Below are 17802 nucleotides of genomic sequence, written 5' to 3'. Positions count from 1 at the left end.
GTCTTCCAATTTCATGCCACATCAGGGGTGTCACAAGTGATTTTTCAAAGCGAATCCCGGACTCATGGTTTATAAGTAGCATGATCACGAGTCCCATGAACTTTTAAGATAATCATCTACGCACCGAGCAGTGCACTCGTGTCATCACTACAACCCGACATCAATGTGACAATAAATTAATGTAGATAGGACATTCTGATTAAAATGATTACCGGAAGACTTGGTAAAACATAAGACTCCGAATTTTCTTTAGAAAAATGAATAACAAAAACCTTATACATGTACTTAGAATTCAATTTAATCACCCCTACAAGTGGACTGGACTCTTGGTACATGTCTATATTTTTTTTTATCATAATGCGATGTCTGACCTCTAAAGCATTTGTTTGACTCCCGAGTTTCTTAAAAAAATCATAAAAGAAAAATCCGGATAGAAACGGTTGTTGAAATCGGTCGTTCATGTAAGCATTTGTATGATTCAGAGTGCAAGTTTAAGAAAAGCGAATAGCATATCACCGTATAAAATGGATACCATACGATCATGGTTTGTAAATCACCACTCGCTAAGATTTTCGAGTGCCCACTATTTTCTATTTTTCAAAGGTACTCGCATTTTATGAGTATTTCTCGCTAATTTCGAGCCCTGTAGTGTACGGGCAACAATCGATTATGAAAAATAAAATCGATAATCGGAATTGAAGAACCAAAAACAATCGACAATCGATTGTCGGTGACAATCGTTTCATCACTAATTATCATATTTCTCAATTTTTCACAACAAAGTAATGTAATACTGGAGGCGATGTAATAAATATTGCAAGTGTAATCTTATACATGTAAAAACATCACTTGGAAAACGTGTATTCTCCGTAATACAGAGAAAGAGAGAGAGGGAGGAGGGGGATGAATATTATTCTAGCCCCATTAGTACTGCTGCTATTCTACTGTGGTTTCATCAATATTCATTAAGCACTAATTTTTATTGTTGAATCGATCTACAAAATCAAGTGTTCATCAAAGTTTGGTGTTTCCAATCTATTTTGATTTCCTAGCCTAGAAGTTTTTTAACAAGAAGATTTTTAAAGATTTCCCCATTACATTTGTATGTAAAACATTGATCCCCTATTGTGGCCCCATCCTACCCCCGTGGGGGCATGATTTGAACAAAATTGAATCTGCGCTATGTCAGGAAGCTTTCATGTACATTTCCACTTTCCTGACCCAGTAGTTTTTGACAAGAGGATTTTTAAAGATTTTCCTATATATTTGTATGTAAAACTTTGATCCCCTATTGCGACCCCATCCAAACCCTGGGGGCCATGATTTTAACAAACTTGAATCTGCACTATGTCAGGAAGCTTTCATGTAAATTTAAGCTCTTCTGCTCTTCAGCTCTTGAGAAGAAGATTTTTAAATGACCTTACCCTATTTTCGCATTTATCTGATTATCTCCCCTTTAAAGGGGGGATGGCCCTTCACCTAAGGATGTTTTTGCCAAAGTTTGGTTATAATTGGCCTAGTGGTTCTGGACAAGAAGTCAAATATGTAAAAAGTTTACAGACAGACGGCCGGACAACAGGCGATCAAAAAAGCTCACTTGAGGTGAGCTAAAAAAAAGTCCGGAAACTGTTTGACCTACTTATAGCCCTAAAGTAGATCAAGGATGGATCAATCCAGCTGAGATGCAAACTCACTCTTACAATTTTTGTGGGAGATATTGTGACCAAATTTCAAAGTTGTACATGCATCTGTTACGGAAAAAAGGACCTTGGACAGACAGACAGCCAGCCAGACGGACAGCGCAATAACATAATACATCCCGTCTAATGACAGGCATATAAAAATTACTCATGTACATGCAAGTTTGATTTTGACTTTGAAAAACAATAAGCATCCTTCTTCTAATCTTTGGGAACATGTGCACCAAGTTTGATGATACTAGTCTTATACATATTTTCATCTGACCCACAAGGTGCTGATAAATGGGGAAGACAGATAGAAACACTGCATCAAACCATACTACAACCCTTGTATGATGGCTGTACATGTATAAACAAGAGGCCAATGGGCCATATCGCTCACTGGGTCACCTTGGCCCATATTTAAAGATTTTCCCTACATATTTGCATTTAAAACTTTGATCCCTATTGTGGCCCCAACCTAGCCCCAGTGGCCATGATTTTTAGAAACTTGAATAAGCACTATGTCAGGAAGCTTTCATGTAAATGTAAACTTTTCTGGCTATTGAGCAGAGCTCAACATTAATTTTTCCTACTTGTCCATTCAGACAAGAGACAAAGATATTTACTTGTCCGAACTTCAACTTCACTTGTCTGAAAAATTTTCAAAAAAGATCTAATATTGTCAACTTGAAAACTGTATTTAATTTACTTAAGATATAGTCCATTTTTATACCTGCTTGATTGATTTTTTATCTTATTCACTTGATGAAAACAACAAACACATCAAACAAAATTTTATCTAGACTTCCTGTCTTGAATCAATGACTTCGTAAGATCCATGGATGATTGAAAGTAGTACGCAATAAGTGAACACCGATCTCGATCAAGTGTGACTTAGCTAGTTTACATAGCGATTCATATCGGGATCGAAGTTCATTTTCATGCATTTCTTCTGACTCTGAACTACTGATAAACTTTTCACCAAATTGTTTGGAGACTTCTTTACATAAAAAAGCACTTGTCCAATCGCACAAATGCCCATCAATATTCAATTGTCCGAATAAAAATTTCCACAAGCGAACAAGCATTAATGTTGAGCCCTGGTCAAGAAGCTTCATATAAATGTAGACTTCTCTGGCCCTATGGTTCTTGGGAAGAAAGATTTTTCTCTATACATTTGTGTGTAAAACTTTAATCCCATATCATGGCCCCACTCTACCCCCAGGTGCCATTTTAACAAACTTGAATCTGCACTATGTCAGGAAGATTTCATGTAAATGTAAACTTTTCTGACTCAGTGGTTCTTGAGAAGATTTTTTCTATATAGTTTAATGTAAAACTTTCATCCCCTATTGTGGCCCCACCCCACCCCACCCTCGGAGGCCATGGTTTTTACAAACTTGAAATCTGCACTACATCAGGAAGCTTTCATGTAAATATTTGCTTTTCTGGCCCAGTGGTTCTTGAGAAGAAGATTTTTAAAGATTTTTCCTATATATTCGCATTTAAATTTTTGATCCCCTATTGTGGCCCCACCCTACCCCGGGGAACATGGATTTAACACACCTGAATCTGCACTATGTCGGGAAGCTTTCATATGAATTTTAGCTTTTCTGGCCCAGTATTTCTTGAGAAGATTTTTAAATGACACCCCCCCCCCCTTTTTTTTTTTTGCATTTTTGTGATTATCTCCCTTTTGAAAGGGGCATGGCCCTTCATTTGAAAAAAAAAAAATTAAAGCCCTTCCCCCAAAGATGCTTTTTGCCAAGTCTGGTTGAAATTGGTCTAGTGGTTCTAGAGGAAAAGTTGAAAATATGAAAAGTGTACAGACGGACAGACAGCAGACAACAGGCGATCAGAAAAGCTCACGAGCTTTCAATTCAGGTGAGCTAAAAACTAAAACTGACATGATGACAAGTGTCAATAATGCAAACATCTACTGGGACAATTTAAAGATGAGGTTTGTTTTTGTGAGTGTGGGTGCTTATTACTTACTTGTTTAGCATCCTAGGTTGTTTTTTATGAAATCTGACCTAAAGATAGTTTTCTTACCAATTGATTTTTCTGAGTGAAGAGTATTAAGAGTTCTAAGGTCTGTTGTCTTCATCAAAAGTTTAGCAAACAGAGTGTTATCATCTTTGTGATTGGCTGCAATCATCGTCTGCAGACACTCAGTCAGCTTCATCTGAAAGCTCTCCAAGTGTTCAACATTTCTAAGGCCTGGACGATCTGAAAACCACATTGAAACACATTAACAACCAAAAGAATATCAAAGCATCATGATAGATACTCCACATGCCACTGTACAACAACAAGCAATAATTACATACAGAACACAGCCTTGTCATACTGTATACAGGAGTACTTTTGCTCCATTTTTTGTTCTGTCCAATTTACACCCATCTTTGCTAGCCAAGGGTGATGATCCACAGTTTCTCTATTGGTGAATGCCAAGGATTGTCACCTTTGGCTAGTAAAAATGATTTTAACCCTAATCTACGTAATATGGAAATATTTATAACTGGCCAAATTTAAACTTCCTCTTCAATCTGAAGGAAAAAAACTGAGTGAATTCAAAGGATTTTTACAACGATTTTTAATGTAATAAAATCAGAAGGTTTAACCTTAATAAAGCACGTTTCTGCTGTTATATTGTTGCATTACTCCCAATAATTGATACAAACATGCATTTTATCTGCAGATATTCAAATCTTCCGCTTCATAAATCGTCACTAATGAGCTATATAGTCACGTGATATGTCATGACGTCATAAGTGGCAATTGCTGCAGCAGCTATGTATGTGTGTGCGAATAGATTCTATTGAAAGTGATAAATTATGCAAATTCCACATCAATGACATCCCATTAGTATTTAAGATTCAGTCATACATGTTTGGATCTGCCACTGTGCCAAATCAAAGAGAAATTTTGTCAGCAATCATTATTAAGAAGAGAGAGAGAGAGAGAGAGAGATAGAGAGAAAGGGGAGAACTTGTCATTTATTACATGGGGCCAATATTTATAACATCTACCTTATAACTATCCCATTCACTACTATAAAGAAAAAATAGTTGGGGGATGGGCAGTCACCCATTATATAATATAGTTGCAATTTTTTTTACTATGTGGGCAAAACTCATTATAGAGAGTTGTTTGTTTTGAAAACAAAGTTTGAGGTGTGTTATTGTTCATGAAGATTTCAAAATAAATAAATGGATATTGATCCAAGTTTATTATATATATCACATCTCAGGTATGCTTTAGGTAAAATGTGTTATCTAAAAGTTAAAATTTATGATTATACAAAATGAAGATGCGTTAAATTACAAAATTAATGTTTCACTGGTTTGTTTGTTAACATAAAAAGACTTGAGTCTGAGTCTGTGTTTACATAACATAGAAACAAAGCTAAACAAGAGATGTTTGTAAAACACATATGCTGCCCCCCCCCCCCCCCCCCCCCCTGCAAAATTGAAAAGGGTTATACACACACATCATTTAATTGATAGTAGTATCATCAATTCAAAATATTGAGCAGACAATATTGTCCTATGTCAAGAGTGAATTGACCATGTGACCTAAAAATCAATAGGGGTCATCTACTCCTTATGCTGTACCAGTGTACCAAGTTTGGTGTCAATCAAACAAATAATTTTTAAAATATAGGCGACAATATATTACTATATCCAGTTCAACTATTGACTTTTTACCTCAAAATCAATATCGGTCATCCTCTCCTGAAGACTACGTGTACCAAGTTTGATGTCTGTCAAGCAAAAGGGTTATCAAGATATTGAGTGGACAGTATATTACTATGTCCAGTTTGACCCTTGACCTTTGACCATGTGACTTCAAAATCAATAGGAGTCATCTTCTCCTGAATATACACCAGTGTGCTAAGTTTGATGTCTGTCAAGCAAAGGGTTCTCAAGATACTGAGCTGACAGTATATTCCTATGTCCAGGTTGACCCTTGGCCTTTAAACATGTGACCTCAAATTCAATAGGCATCATCTTCTCCTGAAGATGTAACAGTGTACCAAGTTTGATGTCTAAAAGGGTTCTCAAGATATTGAATGGACAGTATATTCCTATGTCCAGTTTGACCCTTGACCTTTGACCATGTGGCCTCAAAATCAATAAGGGTCATCTTCTCCTGAAGACGTACCAGTGTACCAAGTTTGATGTCTCTCAAGCAAAGGGTTCTCAAGATATTGAGCAGACAGTATATTCCAATGTCCAGTTTGACCCTTAAACATGTGACCTCAAAATCAATAGGGGTCATCAACTCCTGAAGATGTATCAGTGTACCAAGTTTGATGTCTGTCAAGCAAAGAGTTCTCAAGATATTGAATGGTCAGTATATTCCTATGCCCAGTTTGACCTTTGACCATATGACCTCAAAATCAATAGGGGTCATCTACTCCTTAGGATGTACCAGTGTGCCAAGTTTGATGTCTTTCAGGCAAAGGGTTCTCAAGATTATATTCCTATGTCCAGAGTAGATTAACCCTTTATCTTTTGACCTGAAAAACAATAGGGGTCCTCTTCTACTCATAACCAACCCACATATGAAATATCATTATTATCAAGTGAGTGGTTCTCAAGATATTGAGCGGACAACATGTGGTCTACCGACCGACAGGTGCAAACCAATATGCCCCTCTTCTTTGAAGGGGGGCATAAATATTGGTTTTATCCTTGCATTCAGACGTCGACGGTCCAAATTTTGGTTGTCAACATTAAATGAGTTATATTTTTAATTTTTAACATCAACAGTGAAAAAGATGTGATAGTGAAACACAAATGCCCCCGATAATGGGTTACAATGCAATATGTAGGTTCATCATTTCAACTTGTTTAAATGAGTTCATGCTTTCTCGCTTCACCATGACTGACCACGTATGACGTCACATACAGTACACGACACAAGTTTTATACACCCCTCCGTGGAAAGACCACGGTGGAAAATCCATGAAGATCCTCTGTGTTCCACAGTGTGTGTTATTTGCGAATACACACAGCTTATAGGAGCTTGGTTGTGGCCATGGGCACCTTGCAGGAGGTGTGAAAATGTGCAGCAGGCTAAATAATCATGATAAAGGTGGAATTTTAAAAGAAAAAATTTCAATATTTTCCCCTTGATACTTATATTGTTTTTCAGCATTTTGAGACAATTCCAACGATACCAAACATTTTGAGAAAACCTGGTTTTGAAAATTTCTCTTTTAGTCTTTTAATTCCTTTCTTCATTAAAATATTCTTAAATATAACATGTACTGCATGCAATTCCTGTTTTGAATGCGAATTAGTATATTCAGTAAATGAAAAGCATACATGTAATAGGGATATTTAATAATTACCGATTTGCTCTCTCTCTCTCTCTCTCTCTCTCTCTGTGTGTGTGACAAATGCACTGTTTAAGGTACATAACTACTTCCATCATATTGTGTTAATATGCATCTCACCAAATATAACTTGATCCATTATAAAAATTGGAGCATTGTCAATGATTAACAAATTGGAATTAATACATTACATAATCAAAGGAAGCAAAAATACAAACCATCTAATGATTTATTTTTAAAATCGCTACTTAATTACATTTGACCGAGACTTATGTTCAATGAAAACGTTTAAAAACGTTCATCGAGAGTGTCTGGATAATGGAATGATTTTTGTATAACAAGTATATTACATGCAAATTCCTAGGGTCTTTGTCACAATAGAACTAAATAACAATTAGCTAGTTTGGGTATTTGAAATTAACATAAGTTTTTGACTTCTTATGAAAAGCATGAAATATATTGGGTCAGCATGATATCAGATCTATTAGTCTAAGATCACAGTCATCTTGGGCTGACCCAATATATTTCACTCTTTCCCCAAGAAGCCAAGCACTTCTGTTGATTTCAAATACACGGATTAGTTGACCCCCCCCCCTCCCCCCGCGTTCTTTTGAGGCAAAAACCCTTTGACACAGGTCATTGTTATAGTCATAGATCATAGTCCTGCTAACGTGACAAACATTTTCTTATTTAAAAAAGTTCTTGATTGATTGTATCTTACTTAACGTCTCGCTCGAGAATTTTTCACTCATGTGGAGACGTCACCAAGACCGGTGAAAGGCTTCAAATTTAGGTCTATGCTCGGCGCTTACGGCCATTGAGCAGTGAGGGTTCTTTAGCGTGCCACACCTACTGTGACACGGGTCATCCATTTTTAAGGTCATATCCGAGGACCCGTGACATTCACACCTTATGCGGAGCGTTTGGCGATGGAACTTTCACTACCTGTTTTAACGACTTAGGTCTGTCGCGGCCGGGACTCGAACCCCAGCCTTCCGCATGCGGGGCGAACGCTCTAACCTCTCGGCCACCGCGGCGGTTTAAAAAAAAAAACTTCTTGAATGACGAAGTATGACCGAACTGCAGATTGAACTTTATAAAGCCCCGTGCTAACATTACTTATATTTTAGAATGTATCAGTAGGGGTATGTTGCTGGTTAATTTGTGTAAAATGGTGCTTAAATTATCCGATTATGAAAACCTTAAATTGTGTACATGTGTGCGGAGTGTGTGTATGTGTGTGGGTGTGTAAGTCTTCATCCGCTCAAGCTGTCTCAATTCCCCCTTCTGACTTCAATTTCTTAAATTGTGCAGTGGGTAGCTTGCTACAAGGATAAATTCTTAACTTTCAAGCTTTCATATTACACCCTCTCCAATTCTACGTGCCTATAGTCAATATTTAAGGACGTAAAACTTCCGTGTCAAGTTCAACTAGTTCATGAAAAAAAGATTACTATTAATATAAATGAAAATGACTTAACAATTTGCATTTTAGTTGCTTCTATTCATATACACTACGATTACCAACATATTTTTAATTTCTATATGAAATCATTTTTAAATTAGATGAATTAAATATAATATACATGTATGTGTGAAGATACGGGAAATTTAAAACATTCAGTATAAATCTTGAAAGTACAATTTCTTTCTGGTTAATTATCCATCTCTTCATTCTGATATTTCTTTCTTTCCAAATTTGTTTTCTTTGTAAGTTAAATTTTTCGGCTGGTCCGAGTTAGGACTAATGAATGAGTGCCCCCCCCCCCCCCCCCCCCCCCCCCCAAAACGATGTTACTTGTTTAGCTGTTTATCTCCCTCTCAGTCAGATATAAAATAAATACAAGTTATACTACACTACAACTTCATTGGATTTACTGGATTATTCTTCGATTTAACCTTCAAAATATGTTTATGCAAGCGGACTACCTTGACATTCCCTCCCATCTTTGCTAGCCAAGATTATTTGTCATAGTTGACCTAAATCCTACGTATGGCTAGCGGAGATGAGATGAATTTTACCCCCGTATTATGTTATAACTGAACGAAACCTAGCACATGTATGTTTGTTTTACAACTTTCATTCAGAAGGCGGGCAAGTTTGTGAGTCACTGAATAAACGAGAAAACGTCTGTGTTTTTATTTCAATCGTTGTCAACTGTATACTTTGTTATATTTCACGACTACATGTAAACATGTATATAGCAGATCTAAATCACCTATTCCTAATTACAGTGGAAACCATAGGTTAAAAAAACCCACTGCCTATGATACATGTACACATTTCTTGGAGCTGCTATTTACTGGCATGGGATTGTCGTTGTTCACGACCCTTCTTTTATTTGGTGAACTTGTTTGTGCTGCATGTGCCGTGAAACAAATGTACCGACGAGTGGTGGAAATAACACAGGTGTTTGTAATGTATACAGGATGTCCAAAATTTGGGTGTTTCATAAAAAGGTATGAACGTCTGCAGGGAAGTCTGCATACAGATATGTACCGAAAACACCAATGCATCATTAAACAACAATTACAAGAATTGAATGATTTATAGCTAATTTCTAAACAATGAATGGGGTGGGGGCATGTTGGCCATGTGAAATGGTTACTTGGGTGAATTATTTCGGAAATTTCATTCTTGATATTATTCTTTTATATCTTTGTTTTATCACACGGAGGTACGTGGTGGCATCAACGAAGGTACATTTGACATCCACGGAGATGCGTGGTGGCATCCACAGAGATCCTCTGTGGACTTCAATGTCTAGCTCGCTCGGAAAAATAGGACTTCAAAGGTGCCGACAATTTTAAAGGTCCACCATGTTTTCGGCAAATTTTTTCCCACCGTGTTGCATGGAACAGGCATAAAACTCGTGTCATGTACTGTACTAATGACGTGAACATCTCCAACGAGAATATGCATATCTGGCTTTTTGCAATTTTAATACACATTAATCACTAAAGCACGCTCTATATCGAAAAAAATAATACCGGCACAATTTAAAACACATAATTTTCATATATTTACAAGCAATAAAAATAGTGGTGAAAATCCTTTAAAATGGGACAAAATCACAATACATCTAAGTGAAATTGACATAAGACAAAAATTCCCTTGTAAACTGTATTTGAAAATAAAACAATGAATGCAACAGTCAATTCAATTTCCCCTTTCTAAAGGAAAATTTTGATATGGAAAAATAAGTACATGATTCAAGTATGAATTATGCAAATTCCACATAATCATTAAAGAAAAGGAAATCTTACCTGGAGACAAAAGGACAATGGCAGAGAAGATTGCTATTTCTTCATCCGTCAGGTTTAGTTTGTTGAAGCGATCAGCAAAGTCGAACATGGAGTCCAGCAGAAATCCAGCACTACTAGATACCTGTGGAAACAAGCAAAATGTCCATTAAACAAAATCTAAGTTCTTGGGCCATGAAACTTAGGTGAACTAACTTTAGATCTCAGTATCACTTTTTCACTGTGTATTCCATCTGTAAACAAGAGGCCCACAGGCCTTATTGGTCACCTGAATATTAGTTGGAAGTATCACCAGTCCCAAGGGCTATGAAATGTAGAAAAAACGTCCTGTTCTCCATACCTAAGCTAAATTCTAATAGTTAAACAATACATATTTACTTGTTTAATGCAGAATAAAGAACCACACCTTGTTGGATTACTATGTCACCTAAGGTTACCCCCATGTGGAAAAATATGCTGCAATCCAAAAGTTTGAAATGTACAGTTTTGATATAATGTGGACCAGGTGGAAGAATGTACAGCTTTGATAAAATGTGGACCAGGTGGAAGAATATTTTTGACTGATTTGTGTTTTACTAACTACTTATGTCTCCCCTCTTTCATATTGACATATTGTTTTTGTACTTTCTGTCCATCCATCTGTCACAAAATCTTGTGAACAATTCTCCTACAATGCTTCATTGCCATTTGTAGATGTGCACATTGTAGAGACAGGAGGATATAAAATAGTTTGTGAACACTTCTTCTCCTATATGGCTTATCGGATAGATTTGAAACTTTGTACAATGCTTCATTGTCATTTGTAGAAGTGCATATTGTTGGGGCAGGAGGATCCAATTATTTGCATATGAAAGCCATAGTGGATCTAAGAGGGGTGGAGGATGTAAAATAGCTTGTGAACACTTCTCTTTCTATATGGCTTATCAGATAGATTTGAAACTTTGTATATGTGCATATTTGTGGGACAAGATGATCCAATTATTTTCCTAAAGTTATAGTGGATCCAAGTGGGATGGAGGATATTAAAATTGCTTGAGAATGCTTCTCCTCCTATATGGCATATCTGAGAGATTTGTAACTTTGTACAATGCTTCATTGTCATTTGTAGAAGTGCATATTGTTGGGACAGGAGGATCCAATTATTTGCATATAAAAGCTATGGTGGATCTAAGAGGGGTGGAGGATGTAAAATAGCTTGTGAACACTTCTCCTATGTAGTTATGAGAGCTCATAATGTTTAAGTTCCTGCTAATACATTCTCCTCCATACCATGCAGTACATGAAGGGGAGGAGGTTTCATTTGGAGCACTTCCAACTTGGGGTTCTTGGGAGATATTACTTTTTCATAGAAACTATCTCTAGTTATGTTCCCCAAACAAAGTTTGGGAACATATTGTTTTTACTCTGTTTCTTATTAAAGTCTTCCGTTCCAGACGGAAGACCTTATAGTGATTCTACTGTTTATTATTATTTATTTTATTTTTTTTCCCTTTCGTCTCAGAGACCGTTGGATGGATTTTCCTGAAACTTTCACAGGTTATAGAGAACGATGGTACCTCGAGGCATTTTTTTCATTTTTTTCAAAATTCACTTCCGGTCGCAAGATATGTCCAATTTCCGTCTTTTTACAAGATATCTTGTCCAGCGTTTTTCTCAGAAACGGTAAAAGATAGAGTCACCAAATTTTCAGAGTTAATAGATCTCACTTTGTAGGCATGCAGTAGGGGGTTAAGAATGTCGGCCGTCACTTCCGGTCGTCACCGGAAGTGATTAAATAAATCATCAATTTCAAACTTTTTCTTTCGAATTGAAACCTATTTCGGTTTACTAGGTCTCGTTCTAATTCTCAAAAAATGTTGACACCACCGGAAATTGAATCTCCAACTTCCGGTTATATCAAAGAAAGACTATTCATTCTCTCATTTTTCAGTGCCATAAATCTCGGTCATGAAACTAGTTAATGAGTTGAGTTTTACATATATTATAGTCACTATAAATGTCTAGAGTAACGTCAAATATTTTTGTAAAATTCACTTCCGGTCGGCAAATACGGCTTATTAGCTGTTTTCGTTGTCCAGCGTTTTTCTCAGAAACGGTAAAAGATAGAGTCACCGAATTTTTAGAGTTAATAGATCTCACTTTGTAGGCATGCAGTAGGGAGATAAGAATGTCGGCCGTCACTTCCGGTCGTCAACGGAAGTGATTAAATAAATCATCAATTTCAAACTTTTTTCTTTCAAATTGAAACCTTTATCAGTTTACTAGTTCTCGTTCTAATTCTCAAAAAATGTTGACCCCACCGGAAGTTGAATTTCCAACTTCCGGTTATATCAAAGAAAGACTATTCATTCTCTCATTTTTCAGTGCCATAAATCTTGGTCATGAAACAAGTTAATGATTTCAGTTTTATATATGTTATAGACACTATAAATGTCTAGAGTGAATTTCAATATTTTGTAAAATTCACTTCCGGTCGTGAGATATGGGTGGACATATTCAAACCTTGTTTTTTCAGTTTCTCAATAATGAATATAGATAGACGCTTGAAACTTGTAGAGTTGATCAACTAACATTAGTCCATTGTACACATACATTCAATTTTTTCGTCCGTCACTTCTGGTCTATACCGGAAGTATTTGAAAAAATGTTGATTTTCCGATTTCTTCGAGTGATTTCTCAGAGATGACAGGATATATTTTCTTGAAATTTTCAGGAATAATGTCTTATGAAATGACCTTGCTATAATTATTTTTGTTTTTACAAAATTCACTTCCGGTCGGAAAATATGGCCGATTTTCTGTTTCTCAAAAGGAATTTTGTCCAGCATCTTTCTTGGAAAAGGTAAAATATAGGTTCATCAAATATTCAGGGATGATCAATCTCCATTTGTAGGTGTGCAGTAGGGGGTTGAACATGTCGACCGTCACTTCCTGTCGTCACCGGAAGTGATGGAAAGAATCGCAAATTTCAAACTTTTTCTTTTAAATTGAAACCTATACTAGTTTATTAACTCTCTTTGAAAGTGTCAAAAGAATATTGACCCCGTCAGTAGTCAAAATGACTACTTCCGGTTTCTTGATAAAATACTTTTTTACTTTTCGTCTCTTTGTCCCCATAAATCTCGCTTATATTTGAAGTGTTTGATATGATTTTCACGTGTCTTAAGAATAGAATCAACTTCTAGAGTTTTGACTATTTTGTTTTTCAAAATTGACTTCCGGTCAGTAGTTACCTACTACTTTTTCTTTCTTTAGTCTACTTCTTTTTGTTGAGAACTCTTTCAGATAGAGACGTGAAATTTTCAGGAAATATAGACAGTAAAGAGTCGCTGTCATTTATAGGAAAATACATCTGAATAGTACTTCCGATCGTCACCGGAAGTTACAAGAAATGAGTAAAAAATTCGATAATACATTTCTCATTTATTGTTCAAGTACATTCTCTGATATATTTGAATGGTTTTAGTAGGATCAGAAAACTCTTTACCGGAAGTGAACAAACGGAAGACCTACTCATTACTAGTAATGAGTGTCTAGTTATTATTAAGGTCTTCCGTTCTTCACGGAAGACCTTATAGTGATTCTACTGTTTCTTATTATTAAGGTCTTCCGTCTCCTGCGGAAGACCTTACTATTATTGTTCGCGTTCTTCTTCTTCATTAAGGTCTTCCGTCTCCTGCGGAAGACCTTACTATTATTGTTCGCGTTCTTCTTCTTCATTATTATTAAGGTCTTCCGTCTCCTGCGGAAGACCTTACTATTATTGTTCGCGTTCTTCTTCTTCATTATTATTATTATTATTTTCCTTGGTAGTACACGCGTTTTTCTCAGCCATTTCTCGATCGATTTTCACGAAATTTTCAGGAAAGATGTCTTTTGGTGACGAGACTTTGCTTGCAAAATTTCGTGCTTGACGTCACTTCCGGTCAGGAGTTATCTCTCTTTTAGTGACTTTTTGAAGGGCCTTGTTGTCCACACATCTCCTCCGTTACTTTTGAAGCTAGAGTCTTGAAATTTCTACACAAGATAGAGTAAACATTTTAAAAGATTTGTGGGGGATTCGATTTTACCGGAGGCGATTTGCCTAAACGCTCGCCTGGACCTGAAAAAATGGATGCCAAAATTTTTCGCCGATTTCGGCGATTTTTGACCTCCAATATCTTTTTTCTTGCAAATATTTTGTTAAGACATGTAGAACAAAAGTTGTGCACATTTACGAGATCTTTTCGAAAATATCAAGATTTAGGGGCTAGCCCCTTAAATTAGGGATCTAGAAGGGCTCAAAGTCTAGATCAAATATCTCAAAAATCGTTAATATTTTGGTATAAGTCAAAGAACAAAAAATGTTCATCTCAACAATCCAAATCTATTCATATAAAAATTTAGGTCATATGTTACGTAATAAGGGATTTTAAGGGCCAAAACCATAAAAATTTTACCCCTTGTATCTCGAAAACGACAAATATTTTGAAAAGCAATAAAGAACAAAAGTTGTTCAGAATGATGATCTGAACAATATGCATATTTCGTTTTTACCCTATCTGGCCCCATTAGGGAGCTACAGTTTGGCCCCTAAAAATTACTTCTAGAAATAACTCGAGAACGGTAAAGAATTTCTAAATACTTGTTGAACAAAAAATGTTTGAAATGTCATGACCTTTCTTACGATATCAAGCAAAAGGGGCTGACCCTTTAAATTAGGGGCCCAGAAGGGTCCAAAGGTTTATGAGAATATCTCAGAAACTATTAATATTTTGTAATAAGTCATTGAAGCGGAAATGTTCATCTAAACGAGCTTGTTCTTATCAAATCAAAAAGTAGGTCATATGTTACGTAATAAGGGATTTTAAGGGCCAAAATCATAAATAATTGACGCCTCATATCTTGAAAACGACAAATATTTTGAAAAGCATTATTGAACAAAAGTTGTTCAGAATGATAATCTAAACAATATGTACATTTCGTTTTTTCCCTATGTGGCCCCGTTAGGGAGCTACAGTTTGGCCCCTAAATATTTCTTGTAGAGATAACTCGAGAACGGTAAAGAATTTCTAAATACTTGTTGAGCAAAAAATGTTTAAAATGACAAGGCCTTTCTTACGATATCAAGCAAAACGGGCTGGCCCTTTAAATTAGGGGTTCAGAAGGGTCCAAATGTTTTTGAGAATATCTCAGAAACTATTAATATTTTATAATAAGTTGTAGAAGCGGAAATGTTCATCTCAACGAGCTTGATCTTATCAAATCAAAAAGTAGGTCATATGTTACGTAATTAGAGATTTTAAGGGCCAAAATCGTAAATATTTGACGCCTCATATCTTTAAAACGACATATTTTTGGAAAAGCATTATTGAACAAAAGTTGTTCAATGTGTCATAACCTATCGATCAATATCAAAAAATGGGTCTGTGGGCCTCATGGCTCGCCTGTAGAGTCGATTTTTGTCGATATCAGTCGATTTCAAAAACTTGTAACTGGTAAATATTTTGTAAGGACATATTGAACAAAAGTTGTTCAGTTTATCGAGATTTATCGATTGATATCAAGAAATAGGCCTATGGTCCTAATGGCTCGCCTGTAGAGTCGATTTTTTGTCGATATCGGTCGATCTCAATAACTTTTTACAGGTAAATATTTTGTAAAAACATATCGAACTAAAGTTGTTGAGTCTATAGAGGGCTAACAAATGACATCAAGAAATAGGCCCGCGGGCCTTATGGCTCGCCTGGAGAGTCGAATTTCAAACGAATTTCACCGCAACTTTGCTTCAGAAGCTTATGATATGAAAAATTGATTATATCTAAAGTGTCTTAAAGTCGGAAACTAAATTGGGACTCATTTGTCTTTTTTTTTTTTTTTTTACTCCGAGTGCATCAACAAATCGGACGGAAAACCTACTCGTTGCTCGCAACGAGATCGTGTCTAGTTATTATTATTATTTTTTTGACCAAATTTTTCTCGAAAACTATACAGTGGTTTTCAGTGAAACTTTCAGGAAAAATGCATTATATTATGAAAGTGGTTTATCACAAAAAAAATTGGGAAAATTCCATTTCGGTTCCAAGTTATGGACAATTTCCTGATTTTCAAATGGAACTTTGTCCGCGGGTGATCTACAGGAAGGGCTAAAGATATGAACTGGAGACTTATTAGAGATGATAGAACGTGACTTATAGATTTGCGTGAGCACTATTTCGTACGTCGTCATCACTTCCGGTCGCTACCGGAAGCGAATTTAAAAAATGGATTTTTTCAACTTTTTAGTTTTAATGTTTTTCTTTGATAAAGGTAAGATAAATAGAGACTCTTTATAGAATGCTGAATATGATATTTGATTTTAAATTGATCAAACCAAACTCTAGATATTCGTAATTTTCGAGATTACTCGAATTTTTTTTCCCCCCACTTTATAACAAATGAAGAATTTAAGGTAATCTACTGGACACGGAGAGAACGGAAGACCTTCTTGTTGCCATGGCAACAAGTTTCTAGTTATTATTCTTATTTTTCTCCGGACTTTTTTGTCCGAGAGTGTTCTCAGAAAGTACAAAAGGGATCAATATGAAACTTTCCAGGATGATAATATAGCATTTGTAGATGTGCAGAACGATAGTCATTTTCTCCGCACGTGCATGCACGCGCGCGTATGTGCATTGCAATTTTGGTACAAAATTTACGAAATCGAAATTCACACGGGATCGATATGAAACCTTGGTAGGATGATAGTATATCATTTGTAGATGTGAAAAATGATATTCATTTTGTCTGCACGCGCGTGCATGCGCATGCACGTGCATCACAAATTTTCATATACTAACTTTGTAATCAGTCTGACTTCTTTGTTGTTCATCGAAATGGTTTGATATTCGTATCATAGGTAGCTATTGAGATCCTTAACTGATCTGCATGGTGAAAATTACCAATCTGGACGCGCATGCACGTGCGTTTCATTTTGATTGGATAATACTAAAACGTCTGTAACTCTCTTATGAATGAAGCGAATGAGTTGATATTCACAGCATAGGTAGATAATATGAATATCTATATATTGGTGTAATGAAAAATGCCAACACACACGCGCATGCGCGTGCATCGTCTTTCAAAACTTAATTTTTCAAAGGACGATAACGTTTTTGTTTTTAATCAAATTCTTTTGATTTTTAGGTTCTAGGTGTGTCTTGGTATTCCTTCCAAATTGCTCCTGATTAGAACTACTCCTCAGCACGTGCATGCACGTGTTCTGAATTCTGATTGGACGATTTTAAAATCACTATAACTTCCTTATATTTGATGGAAAGTTATGAAATTCATACTGTGGGTATATGATACAAATGCCTGTTGAATGACATCAACAATAGTGCAGAATCAGACACGCGTGCGCGTGTATGCACGTGCATTACTTTGTTTCATTTGTTGGTACTGAAATGACCATATTAAATGTACTACGTGTAATTAAAGGCTAAAATAAAATGAATTTTTGTTATAGGTTTACAATGATATCAGTTTTTAA

At 36.0% G+C, this 17802-nt stretch overlaps 1 protein-coding gene across 5 annotated transcripts in view; it reads right to left on the bottom strand.

Moving 5' to 3' along the window:
* Positions 1-17802, bottom strand: part of LOC125679482 (uncharacterized) — a 109398-nt gene that overhangs the window by 25290 nt on the left and 66306 nt on the right. For all 5 annotated transcript variants that reach the window (XM_048918735.2, XM_056154396.1, XM_048918733.2 and 2 more), the window contains 2 exons: positions 10297-10417; positions 3735-3911 (listed from right to left, as the gene is read on the bottom strand). In XM_048918735.2, the coding sequence (XP_048774692.1) occupies positions 3735-3911; positions 10297-10417 (298 nt within the window). The remainder of the gene's footprint in view (positions 1-3734; positions 3912-10296; positions 10418-17802) is intronic.

This window comes from Ostrea edulis, chromosome 2, assembly GCF_947568905.1.
Source record: "Ostrea edulis chromosome 2, xbOstEdul1.1, whole genome shotgun sequence".
NCBI classification, from domain to species: domain Eukaryota; kingdom Metazoa; phylum Mollusca; class Bivalvia; order Ostreida; family Ostreidae; genus Ostrea; species Ostrea edulis.
The sequence above is the reverse complement of the archived record's forward strand: the minus strand, read 5'-3'. Positions and strand labels throughout refer to the sequence as shown.